A 13,087-nucleotide genomic window follows, 5' to 3' on the forward strand; every position below is an offset into this window, starting at 1 on the left:
AGCTTATTACACATGCAGAATCTTGGGTCCCACCCAGACCTGTGGAATCAGGATCTGCATTTTAGTGAAAGCTCCTCGTGATTTGTATGCACATTAAGGTTTGAGAAGCACTGGACTATGTGGTTCTAACAGATATATTTTCCTGCAAGTCACAGAGCACCAAACTTGCTGACATTCAGAGGATACAGGCAGTTAATTACCTTGAATAACAAGAAGCCTGGAAATGCAGTAGCTCAATAAGTCATCACAAAGTTGGCTCTTGTTTTGCACCTACCGTCCTCGAAGTGTGGGCTTGAATATTGAGTTTATTGACTCATGGTCACAAAATGATTGCAGTAGCTCCCCATCTCCACATATGGCTTTCACACTCCACATTCTATGCAGGAAAACGACAGGCTTCCTCAACATCTGTCTTTTTATCATCTAGGAAAATCTTTCCTTGAATCTTCCCTGACTTCCACCTGCACATTCCCATTCTTCTATCCCACCAGGCGAACTTATCTTACATCTCACTTACTGGTCTGAGTGACATGCACACCCCTAATCCAGTGGGATTATTTTACCTGATTTAGTATTGATAATTTTGGTTCATCCCCTGAGACACGTGGGAAAATTTTGCCTTGGTAAGAATAAAACCTTTAGAAGGGAGAGGTGGGCTGAAAGTAAAAATGATACATCTAACTTTGTTTGATGCTCTTCTGTTTTTTCTAATATCCTCTGTTTACCCAAGAGATGTGACCCAATACTCTGAGCATTGCTGCATATTGGGTTTTGTTGACTGAAAAAGGGGTTGCAATCATGACACCCATAAAAGAATGGCAAATTTTATAATTGGTTTTTTCTATCCTCCATATTGTTTTTGTTTGGTCCGCATAGACCTGTGTCACCATTATAGCAAAATTAGAATTACAAACTCCTCACGGATCTCTCATGTTCTCTTTATGCCGTGCGTTGATTTTATTTTCTAAATTTTTAAAGGAAGTCCCTTTCAGAAACAACAACAACGACAACAATATTTCACTTGGCCAAAACTATTTCTGAAGTTAGTTCAAACTGAAGCCCTCTGCTATGAGCCTGGAAGCCAATGAAACCTACATGATTTTGACACAGCTTCAGGAATATGGCTTCAGATGAGCTGCAGGAAGAAAATCAGCTTGCAAATGAAGTATCTTACTCAAAGCCAACAAAATCCAACTGTTTTATGAGAGGGGTGGCCCTGGAAGGTACACAGGGGCTGCTCTGCCCTGGGGTGAGAAGGGAAGAAGAGTGGCCCCAACCCCAGGGCTTGTCACTTCTGATCAAAGTCGGCACCTGCACCTCATAATCACTGGCTCCCACCTTTTAAAGCAGACACTGATTTATCATCTGTCAGGTTGATGACTTTGTAGTTCTGCCTAAACTACTGAAAACATTGTTAGAATAGGTTTTTAAGGGTTTTTATTTTGGGTTTTTGTTTGTTTGTTTTTTTAGTGCAAATAGTCCCTAAAATGCCACAAATTGCTCCCTTTGGGGACATCTGTTTTGAGAGACCACCTGTCGTCCGAGACCCCCTGAGAACATCCTCTCACACCATTACAGAACCCCTGAAGCCACCGACTGCAAAAGTTCCTTTGGGTGGGATGGAGGTGGGTGTGTTCCAAGCATGGATTTTAATGAATTCCTTCCTATAAACTGAAGGCCCCTGAATGCCAGCCTGGTACCCCGCCCCGCCCCCTCAAAATGTCTTAAAATAACAAAGTGAAACTCAGTGACTTTGGAAAAGTCTGACTGGGCTGTGCCCATTGTGCAGGATCTAACAGCGTCATCTTGGTAGGGGTGGGACTGTTTAAGTCCCCAGTTACAACCTAGGCAACTGAAACTTATTCTTTGCAGATTTCAAACGCATCTTCTTCCCTCCTCCCTCCAGCTTGGCCTTCACACTCTTAATAAAACATTAAAAAACACTCCACACTATGTTGCCAGAGTGTGTTCAGCGAGTCTCCCTGAAGTGTGGCCGTTTCTCTCCATCTCCATATTACAGCCATCTTATCCATTTGCGTACAGAGGCGTCCGCGCGTGAGGTCTGATTTCCTGGGAAGTTGGCTATGATGTGAATGTGTTCAAAGAGAAAGAGAATATTTTCCACCGCTGCAGAGACACTGTGCCTGCCTTTTAAACTTGAAAGATCAGCGGGTATTCTGTGGAACCTGAACACGGGTATTGGAAAAAGTGTTTCTCTAAGAAAAACAAAACAAAAACTCATTCTCTTTAAAGGTCATTATTTATCAGCGCGCCGGGTTGAACTTTCTGGGGGAGGGGAAATAAACATAATAATAGTGTTTATTGAGACGAACTCAATGCCAACAATCTTCGAAGCACTTTACACATATGATTTTACTGAATCTCATATCTCCTGGACTGTAGTGAGGAATAGACGGATTAATGCATAGAGAGCTATTAAAACAACTGGGCACCTAGGGAGGGACAGCCCAGGGAGGGGGTCCACCATCACCTCCATTTTATGGATTAAAGTTGCAGCAGCTTGCCCAAGGTAGAGCAACTTCCCAAGGGGCTGAGTCAGACTGGACACCACATCCTTTGAGGATAGCTCCACATCCTTTAAGTGTAAGATGCCAATTTGCACTCTGATCTGTTATTCCTTTCTGTGTTTCTCTCTCTCTCTCTCCTAAAAAAATAATATGGAACATAGGATAATATCTATTGCCTCGATAATACTTCTTGATTTTTGTTTTCTGGTTTTGGGTCTTGGAGCAGCAGCTCAGTAGCTGCGAGGATTAAAGAATGCCAGCCGGTGGTGCTCACGTTCATTTTGCTTGGGTGGCCCAAGGGTTAAAGAGAAAGAGGCAGTGCCCCAGGGACGGGCGGGTAAGAGAGGAGGGGTCTCAGGCCTTCAGCTTCCTAACTCCCCCTTCTCTCTACCTGGATCACATATTTTGACTCTGGATGAGACCATTTCCAAAATCTCCTACAATCCTTTTACTATAAAAATGAACTGGAGCCTGAGTGGTTAAGTCAAGGCTTGACTGCACTGTCAAGGCACCCCCTGCAGCCTGCTGTGTCCTCCTCCCTCCTCTGTCCCTGGAGAGAGCCCCACCCACCTGACTAACCTCTCCTGCAGCCCTGACCATTTCTGGACACCCTCCTGTGTGACACCCCCATCACAGCCTGCAGATGAGCCTTGTCCACCTGGAGGTACCAGGTACGCTCAAACACAAAGTGTCTACACTGCATTCATCTTTCCTTCTCCATCACACGCCTCGCTCCATTCTCTTCTGTTTATTTCCTCCTGTCTCAGTGACATTCACCCTGGTCCCCTGACCACCCAAGTCAGAAACACGGTCCTCCCTGACCATCCATTCCCTCTTGCTCCTTCTCTGCGTAAAGCGAAGCCCTGCTGCTTCTCCCTTCGAAGTGCCTCTCCATCTACCCTCTCTGCTCATCCCCACTGCTATGTCCTCAGCTCACTTTCAGGACTAGTGCAGAAAGGCAGTTTGTCACACCCCCTGCTTTTCCGTTCTCCCATGCTGGCGAAGGGAGCTTTGTACTTTGCCAACGTGATTTTGAGCCTCTTTTGCTTGCAGCAAAGGCACGGAGGGCTGCTGTGAAGACGAAATGATTTGATCCACGTAAAGTCCTCAGAACCACCGAGAGAGGCAGGAGGACCTAGTGGTCAGAGGGGCAGGTTTGGAGGCACAAAGCCAGGGTTCACATTCTGGGCTCCCTGCCTGCTACCCCTGTGGCCTTGGGCAAGTGACTTGACTTCTCTGTGCTCTAATTTCCTCATCTATAATACAGGGGATAAGAATAGCTCTACCAAAATTTGCTAGAGAATTGAATGAAATACATGTAAAGTGCTTAGCGTAGTAGCTGGTACAAAGCGCTAGGCTATCATTCATCCATCCATTCATTCAACAATTACTTACGGAACTGAGATCTATTATCATACCACCCGGTTCCTATTTCGACTCTAATTACTTGCTGTATGACGCTGGGAGTTTATGTAACCTCTCTGTGCCCCTGGGTCTTCATATACAAAGTGGGGCTGATAAGAGTACCTACCTGAATGGATTGTCCTGATAATTAAATGACACAACGCTGTCAAGCACTCAGCACACGGGAAGTGTTCTGAAAGGTCTGCTACACTATGACTACCGTCGTTATTGTTGTAGTTATTATTACGACTCCGAGGCCTCCTGCCAGGTGCCGGGCACAGTCTAGGTCCTCATGGAGTTTTCTATTCCCTGTGTATAACTCAGCCATCAACACGTGGCTGCAATTTCACCCTGCAGTGAAATTATACGCGTGGAGTCTTTTGCCTTCTGTGGATTTCGAGCCACCTCTGGGATGCGTCCCGGACTCAGAATAGAAGTACATATAAGATGTGTCATGCCCAAGCGCCCGTTATATCTACGCAGGTTTCCTCTACCAGGCTGTGACCTTCTTGAAGCCAAAGTCTGCTTCTCTGTTTCCCGGGCCCTGGCATATATACTGGGTGGTGGATAGCTGTATGTGGATAACGGAATGAATCAAAGAATGAACGGACAGCTGTGGCCAGCAGCGTGACCTTGGCCCATCACCTTCTTTGAGCTTCTTCTGACCAGGACCTCACCCCTCCGATCTGTCACCCAAGACAGGTTTCCATTTTCCTGGAGCTAAAGGCCGCATGCAGCCTTTGGTGCGGGGAAATCTCCACACGAAGGCAATCAACAGTTCTTTTGGAAATCCTGCATGTTCTAAACCAGGGCTCCGTGGCCTGTTAGGAACCGGGCCACACAGCAGGAGGTGAGCGGCTCCCCGTCACTCACACGCATGACCGCCTGAAGCACGCCCCCGCCCCGTACCCCGTGCGTGGAAAATTGTCTTCCGCAAAACCGGTCCCTGGTGCCAAAAAGGTTGGGGACCGCTGTTCTAAACAACAGCAAAGGCTCTCATGGATGCCTTGATTTCCCTTGGAACCACCGTCGAAAGCTTACGTACCTGAACACGGGCAGACCCGAAACCGCCAATTAGTCTAATGATTTTAGAACTGAGTATTTTGAGCTCGTGCCCAGCTTGGACTCTCACCGCAGGGCTCTGACAGTTATCTTCCTCGACTTTTCCAAGCTCCATTCCAAAATGTCATTTTTATTTTTCCTAGGAGTTACAGAAAGGGTACGTGACATACATACACATGTACGTAAATATCTTTAGTCTTTTCGGGGGCGAAATGGGAAAAATCGACAAATAGGTTTCTATTTGTGGGCATTTTTGTTTTAAACGTTTTTTCTTTTTTAATGCACTGAAGGCTATTCTGGATTTTACCTTAAATTACTTGACCTACCTACTTGCTGTTTCTCAAACTTGGTTCCAAATCATCCAAGTTCCCTGCTCCTGCATGCTACAGCAAACCCCCCTCCCAGCCCCACCCCTAAAAAAAAAAAAAGAAAAGATCGATACCATTGTTCAATTCTAGTGTCATTGATGCAAGGGTGGCCTGGGTCCTCAGGCTTAATTCCTAAACACCATCTGCAGGAAACAGGCTGCCCAGTTCTTCAGGCTTCTGTCCATCATTAATAAGTGTTTAATTGATGCTCAAACTTCTTAAGAGCTCTTTGTTCCTCCTGGAGCTTGGCATCAGGATGACCCACGGATGGTGCCCTTGGGTTAAAACTGGAGTTTAGCGGTGCCTCTGACAAGAGGAACCCAGGCCCACTTCAGGTCTACAGCTACACAACTCAGACAGCAAACACAGGAGAAGAAGCGAGTACAAGGGTGTGCAAAGCTGATGAACTTCTCCTTGATGACTCAGCACCCTCAGCAGATATTTTATCCTGTCCAGATCTACAGTCGATTTTGTAAACGTGTCCAGGAGTTGCTGTAAAGCCAGCATCCTTTGGACGGTTGTATACCATTCTATCTCAGTACAATTTGACCCCAGCAGGTCAACTGAGCCCTACTCTGACTTAATTCTCCTAATTGGTTGGATCCATTCTCCGGACCCTAGTCCAGGGGCATGAGTGTATCCACGCTTAGTACCCAAGATGCTCCTTAATGAACGGTGCTAAAACCGGGCCCTTGCATCCTGCCACTCAGAGACAACTTCCAACCATAGCCGCTTCCTGCATGTAGGAAGCCCGAAATTAAATCATCCTGCCCACTTTGGAATCCGTCCATTTGCCATTTCACATAGATAACCAGTGACCTCTAGAGAGAGATGCACACGCAGGATTTGCTTGAAAAGCAAACAGAGGGAGAAAGTTTTCTCTGTTCTCTCCACGCACTGAGAAGAGTCACCTTACAACGCACAAGGGACCAGCACCAAACTAAAGAACATCTTTTATTTTTAATAAAATAGTGAAGCATGAAAAATATCATATATTACAAATAGACACCAGCAGGACCACTCTCTTTCCTGGCGTTTCCTGGTGAGGAGAATAAACTCCAAGGTTGGTAGATGGCTTCCCGGGTCTATTCATGGAGACCATTTGTTTAACAATAGAAAGAGTCAATGAGCCCTTTGGGCACTTTTGAATGATCCTTCTCCCGTCTCCACCCACCCTTCCGCAAATCAGTCCAAACGTGTATCACATTGGCTTGGTTTCCATTAAAAAGCCACAAACTGTAAAACTAAAGGGGTTCTGAGGGCTGGGCCTCTTAGTTCTTTTGTTAGGAGACTTCTTTTGTTGTCTTTATGTACAGCAAAATACTTGTTTCTCTTTTGATTTTCATGTAAAGAGAAAAAAAATGTATTGCACATCGTTGGCACTGACCAATATTAGGTTTGGTGGAAGTTTCTATGTCGGAGAAAGACCATTTGTGGAGGCTGGAGTCTCTTTTAAGTGACTCCAAATCCACTGGAGGGTGCTGAGTTGTCAGGCTTTCTCTTTCTTCCTGTTGGCACAGAAGTTGCTGTCTGCACGCAGCCTTCCTGAGGGTGGCCCTGGGCTCCCCTGCAGGACAGTGACTCTCTCTCTTTCTCTCTTTTTGAAACTCAGCAGAGGCTCTTTAATTTGCAAAGAAGTTATCTCTTCTCTGATTTGTAAATGGATAGCAACGCCAACTCAAACACACAGATGTATATTTATGGAAGGTTCTAAACAAAAGTTTTCTTCTGGGGGCCTGAATCAACTATGTTACCACAAATTAGTTACACAAGAGGCTACTTAACTGGGAGGGCTCTCCTTCACTGAAAACAAAAACAAAACAAAACAAAACAAAACCCTTTAAGTACATTTTGACTTTCAGTGTTATCACAGCATCCTGAATTTCAGGGTAAAAGCTTTTTATTTTTTTCCTTTTACTTTTATTTAAAAAAAAAAGAAAACAAAACAAAACAAAACAAGCAACCAACCAACCAACGGAGAAAAGCACCATGTTTGGGCTCTGACTGCCACTGTATCCTCTCTGGGAAAGTTTTCCGCTCCGGCCCTTCCCTCCAAGTGCCATTCACACGCAGGTGGGAGGCTGGGCAGGGATTTCGTATTTCCCGAGATGGGTTTTTGGGGGATGCTGGGCTTTTTTGTAAATTCCACTGCTGGTGATCACGCTGGCCGGTTTTCTTCGGCTCTTTCTCTTGAACCTGCGGCTGCAAACGTTCTGCCAGGACTGCAGAGTCTTGGATGTCCAGACCCACATGCCGCTGGTGATGCCCACCACCAGCAGCATGAAAATCTTCACCATGAAGATCTCCACCGCGGGGATGGAGGCGGCCATCAGACAGTCTAGGTTTTTAGTCTGGTGGTTCATTTTGCACTTGTGTTGCGTGGCCAGGATTTTCCAATACTCCACGTTGAGGCGTTCGTAAAAGTAACAGGCAATCACACAGGTGGCCGGCACCGTGTAGAGCACGGAGAAGACCCCTATCCTCACCATGAGCTTTTCCAGTTTGTCCGTGTTCTCCCCACCCGTTTTCATCACCCGCCGGATGTGGAAAAGGGCCACGAAGCCCGAGAGGATAAAGGAAGTGCCGATGATGAGGTAACAAGCCAGCGGGATGAGGACGAAGCCGGTGAGGGCGTTGATGTCCATGCTCCCCACGTAGCAGACGCCGGTCAGCTCGTCCCCCGCGACCCGGCGCATCACCAGGATTAGGATGGTCTTCACGGCCGGGATGGCCCAGGCGGCCAGGTGGAAGTAGCTGCTGTTAGCCTCAATGGCCTCGTGGCCCCACTTCTTGCCCGCAGCCAGAAACCAGGTGAGCGTGAGAATCACCCACCACAGGGAACTGGCCATGCCGAAGTAGTAGAGGACCAGGAAGACCAGGGTGCAGCCCGTGCTCTCAAGCCCCTCCTGGATGACGTAGAGCTGCCCGCTGTCCCGGTCGCAGGCGACGCTCTCGGCGCCCGCAAAGAGGCGGATGATGTAGCCCACCGAGTAGACGCAGTAGCACATGGAGAGGAAGATGATGGGGCGCTCGGGGTACCTGAAGCGCGCCGGGTCGATGAGGAAGGTGAGCACGGTGAAGGCGCTGGAGAAGAAGCACAGCACGGACCAGACGGCCAGCCAGACCACGGCGAAGTGCTTGTCGTCGCGGCTCCAGTACACGTCCACGCCCGGCGTGCAGAGCGGCGCGCACGACGCGCTCTTCTCCACGTGGCGGAACTTGCCCGGGTTGTCGCAGCTGGCGCGTCCGGGCCCCCCGTCCTTCAGCTGGTGCTCCTGCGCGCTGTGCGGCCGCTGCGGCCGGAAGAGCGGCGGGAACATGCCCGAGCCCCGCGCGGGCTCGTCCGAGCCGTTGTTGGGCGCCTCCATGCACAGGTAATTGGGGTCGTTCTTGTTGGGGAGTTTGCTGCAGTCCAGCGAGTCGGGCCACTTGAAGTTGAACTGCTCCATGATCGGGGAGCATTTGAGCCGGGCCTGCTCGCACATGACCCGGCAGGCGGGGATGGGGGTGGAGACTTGCTCGGTGCACATGGGCGCGTACAGGGAGCACAGGAAGAAGCGGAGGTGGCCGTGGCAGCCGTACTCCACCAGCGGCGCGAACTCGTGCAGCTGGATGGCGGCCTCGCGCTGGTTCTCGTGGCCCATCAGGTTGGGCATGCGGGTCATGTTGTAGCCAATGTCCTTGCACATCGGGATCTCGATGGGCTGGCACTTGCCGTCGCCCGGACGCTCCATGTCCATGGAGCTGATGGCGGCGCACGAGCCCATCACCTGAAGGACCAGCCACAGGCGGGGGCCCGGGCGCTGCATGGTGGCGTCGGAGGTGTCCCCGCGGGGAGGTCGGCCGCCCTCAGAGCCGCCGCTCCGGGGCTCGGGCTGCCGGCTCCGGCTCCTCGTCCCCGCTTGGGCCCCCGCCCATGCCCGCCCAGCTCAGCCCCAGCGGTGCGCACAGAGCGCCCCCGGCCCCGCTCTCAGCGCGCCGCCCCCGCCGAGGTGAGGCCGCGGAGGAGACGAGCAAAGTTTGCGAACAATACCGGGAAGCGACAGGACCCCCGGAGCTCTCGGCGCGCGGGCCGCCGCCGCCGCCGCCAACTTTGGCCTCTCGTGGGAGCGAGCGGAGAGGGCGGGCGGCGCGGGCGCACGGGGGCCGGCGGCTGGCGGCGGCTCCGCCCTCCCCGCGCCGGCCTCTGCCCGGCCCGGCCCGCAGCCTTTCGGAGATCTGGTCCCGGCCGCAGCCGACGAGCGAAAAGGCAAAGGGGAAAACAGCCGAGCGGTGACAGGCCCCGCCCCCGGGCCGCGCGCCCCGCCCCGCCCCGCCGCTGCTTTGCATGAGAAAGCGCAGCTCCGGGCCGCCCGCTCCCGCCGCCGCCCCCCGGCCCCCGGCCCCGCGCCGCCTCCCTCCCGTGCGTCCCTCCCGCCGCTCCTTCGCCCTCTGCGCCGGCCTCCGACTTGGCCTGCGCCCCCTTTCCCGGGGAGCCCCCGGCCTCGTCCCCCGCAGCCCAAGGACGCCGGGGTGACTGGGAGTTCGGAGCCTGGCCGGAGGAGGGGCGGGCTGGTCCGCGGCCGAGGCTGGGGGCGCGTCGCCCCTGGTTTTTATGGTGGGTCCCGGGCGGAGGGCGCTTTCAAAGCGAGGTGGGATTTGCGTTTTATGACCTCGGCCATAAAGTGGCCCCTTAGCTTGTAAACCTGCCCGCATCTTCCCGAGGCTGCGGAGTTACCAGGCCTGCGTCGGGTCTCCGGCTCCGGGGAGGGGTCTCTTTGAAATTTCAAAGAGTAGAGCTAAGGGCCGGGGGGGGGAAGGGCTCTGGGAATCCAGATTTTAGGGCCGCTCCTCCGCGGTCTCCGCGGAGAAGGCGGGGAGGGGGAGGGGAGGGGGAGGGGGAGGGGGAGGGGCGGGCAGCTTCCTGGGGCTCTTAGGTCCCACCCCCCCTCCTCGGGCCGTGGGGGGCTTTGCGTGTAGCAGAGGGACCCGCGCCCCCGACAGCGCCGCGGAGTTGAGGGGCCTCGCGCCAGGCAGGGCTGCTGATTTCTTCTAGGCGGCTGGGTTTATTTATTATAGGAAGTCATTCGCTCGTCGGGTATTTATATTATTTGGCCAGTGATTTGCCCGACTGCTTCCTCCTGGGCTGCAGACCCGCGGGATGCTGCGGCGTTGAGGGTGGGAGGTGGGCGGGCGCTGAGTCAGCTCGCTCCGAGGGTCCCCAACTCCCCGGGCAAGGGGAGGCGCCCGTGCCTCTCAGTTCTCTTAAAAAGTGCGGAGCGAGCGCCCTGGCCCAGTGCCCTTAGATCACCCCCGTCGGATGGGGGGGGCAGTTAGGGACGAAGTCACTTCGGCCACGCACGCCCACGCCCCACCTCCAGAGAACTTGCCCGTCGCGTCACCTGGCTGCCCGTATTAACCCTTCAGTAAACAGGACCCCTAGGAGGTGGCCGGGCCTCTCTCCCCTTAGCCGCTCTCGAGGTCAGGATCTCTTAAAGTTTTTCGGAAACTCCCAGGATCACGCATAGCGGGGGCAGTTGGAGGACTTTCCCGGGCGGGAGGAGAGGTCAGAGGAGCGGGCCCTGCGGACCGGGGCCTCCTTTGTCCTCCTGCCTTTCTGGGGTTAGCCCTCTGCAGGGGTGTGCCGTGTGTCCAGCCATCCCTGAGAGTCGGTGCGGGGGGCCCCCGGTCTTGCCGTCCCCCCACCCCCAACGCGGGGCTTTGCAGGAGCGGCGGGCGCTGCGGGTCCCCGGCTATTTCTAGGAAGCACCCAAGAAGGAAACGCTACTGCTAGGAAGCTTCTTGTCGGCGGGGGCGGAAGGGGGGCACTTCCTCTGAGAAGGCTTTTTAGAGGATTGGCTTTTATTTGAAACAAGTAGGATTTTACATCTAGTAAACTTGGGAGAACTCACATATCCACCCCTTCCTTCCTTCCTTCCCTCCTTCCCTCCTTCCCTCCTTCCTTCTTTCCATCCACCCATCCATCCACCCATCCATCCATCCATCCATCCATCCATCCATCCATCCATGCATCCATGCATCCATGCATCCATGCATCCAGCAAACACTGAGACGAATGAGGCTGGGAATTGCACCGGGCACTGAAGCAGTGTCCCTGGATCTCAGTGTGAGGTGTTGGAAGAGGTTCGGGTGAGGAAGAAAGTGGAGAAAAAGGTGGTCGAGGTAAACGCTAAGGCAGTCAGAACAACCGCCTTCAACTGGATTGTTTGCCGAGATGCTTTTTAAAAGGCTGCCATTTTTCTTATGATAGTTTGTTTGGGGATGGGCGTTCTTTTGTGCGTGTGTATATATTTTTTGAGTCTAGTGAGCTATTTTCCAAACCTTTCCATTAAAAAAGATTCAGTGGACATCCCTTGGCTTTTCTAGAATTTTCCTTGCCAAGATCCTTCCTTGGACATCATTTTCCTTCTTTTCCTTTTCCTTTCCTTCCCTCAGAAGCTCTGAAAATATAAATGTGAGAGAGTCAGGGCCAGTGCCCGACACCAGGAGTGGGGTGTTAGCTACTTGAGAAAGTGCCTCCTAATTGATCTATTCTGTGCTGTTTTAATTCAGCCATGTTCAGACCCTTTATTTTCACTATAACCACTTCAGATTGCTTTCTTCTCTCGTTTTTATAGAAAAAATGTCTGCAGAAGTGCTTCGCTCTGCCCAGCTGAGATGGAAACCAACAAATAGACATTATGATAGAAAGATGAGGGCTCTGAGAAATCACCAACTGCAAGATAACTCTGTAACTAATAAATGAAAAGGGTCTTTTGATGGCTCCAGCTGAAAAGATATTTTATTTTATTTTATTTTCCTGTGTGTGGGATTTGAGATGTGTGATTCTAAGAAGCAGCGGGTTCCCTGCTGCTCAGCCCGGGCTGGCAACTGGCCCCCCTCTGGCAAATGTTATGGAGAATTGGGAGGAATTTTATGGCTGTCTCTCCCCTCAGCTCTTTTTTCTTTTGTCTTCTTTGAAGAATGACTTTAGACATTTTATTTACATATTTAACCATGGATGAAAGAGGGAAAAGAAAGCATTTGGGGCTGTCCTGGGAATAGCGATATGTTTAAATTAATGGAAATCTTATTAGGCCTCTAAAATTTTGAGCAAAGGTTTTTAATGAAACTTTATAATTAAACATGATTTCAAATAACATGCAGGGACAAGGAATATATATATATATATATATATATATATATATATACACACATATATATATGTATATATATATATGTTTTACCCCAACTGCCTAAAAATATATATATGGGAGAGACACTCTTAAACATTAACTACCTTTAAGTTTTGCAAATGTTTGCCCAGAAAAGTATAAGGTTTTTGAATGGGAATATGATTTCAGGAGTCAGACAATATTTTGATGGAAAACTAAATATTTTTGGATGGAAGGGAATTGAGAGGCAGCATTTCATCTCGTTCTAGCGAGGTCCGAAGTAGAAAACACTTTGACACAGATATTGCTAAAAATCAAAGTTGTATCTCTTACGATGTTATAGTCAGTGGAAATTACAAGCAGTGTGTGAGATCCTTCTGAAATGAGATGTGAGAAAACTCACAGTAATCTCAGATAAAAAGTGCTAACTCTTTCAGCAGTAGAAAGAAATTGAACCATAGACTTAGCACGTTACAAGCTAATTGCAAGAGTGAACTTGTAGAATATCAGCAGAGCTTAGGAAAGGAGAAGGGTATTAATAAAGTTGAAGGTAGAAAGTGGTTCAGGTTAT

At 50.6% G+C, this 13,087-nt stretch overlaps 1 protein-coding gene across 1 annotated transcript; it reads right to left on the reverse strand.

Moving 5' to 3' along the window:
* Positions 1–7,171: 7,171 nt before the first annotated feature.
* On the reverse strand, positions 7,172–9,171 carry FZD10 (frizzled class receptor 10; the record flags this gene model as incomplete). The annotated part of the gene is made up of 1 exon (XM_082641189.1): positions 7,172–9,171. One exon carries the CDS (start codon positions 9,169–9,171, stop codon positions 7,426–7,428), a length of 1,746 nt encoding a protein of 581 aa, XP_082497315.1. The 3' UTR covers positions 7,172–7,425.
* Positions 9,172–13,087: the final 3,916 nt, after the last annotated feature.

The sequence above is a fragment of the Mesoplodon mirus genome (assembly GCF_964341445.2).
Source record: "Mesoplodon mirus genome assembly, chromosome: 13".
Classification (NCBI taxonomy): domain Eukaryota; kingdom Metazoa; phylum Chordata; class Mammalia; order Artiodactyla; family Ziphiidae; genus Mesoplodon; species Mesoplodon mirus.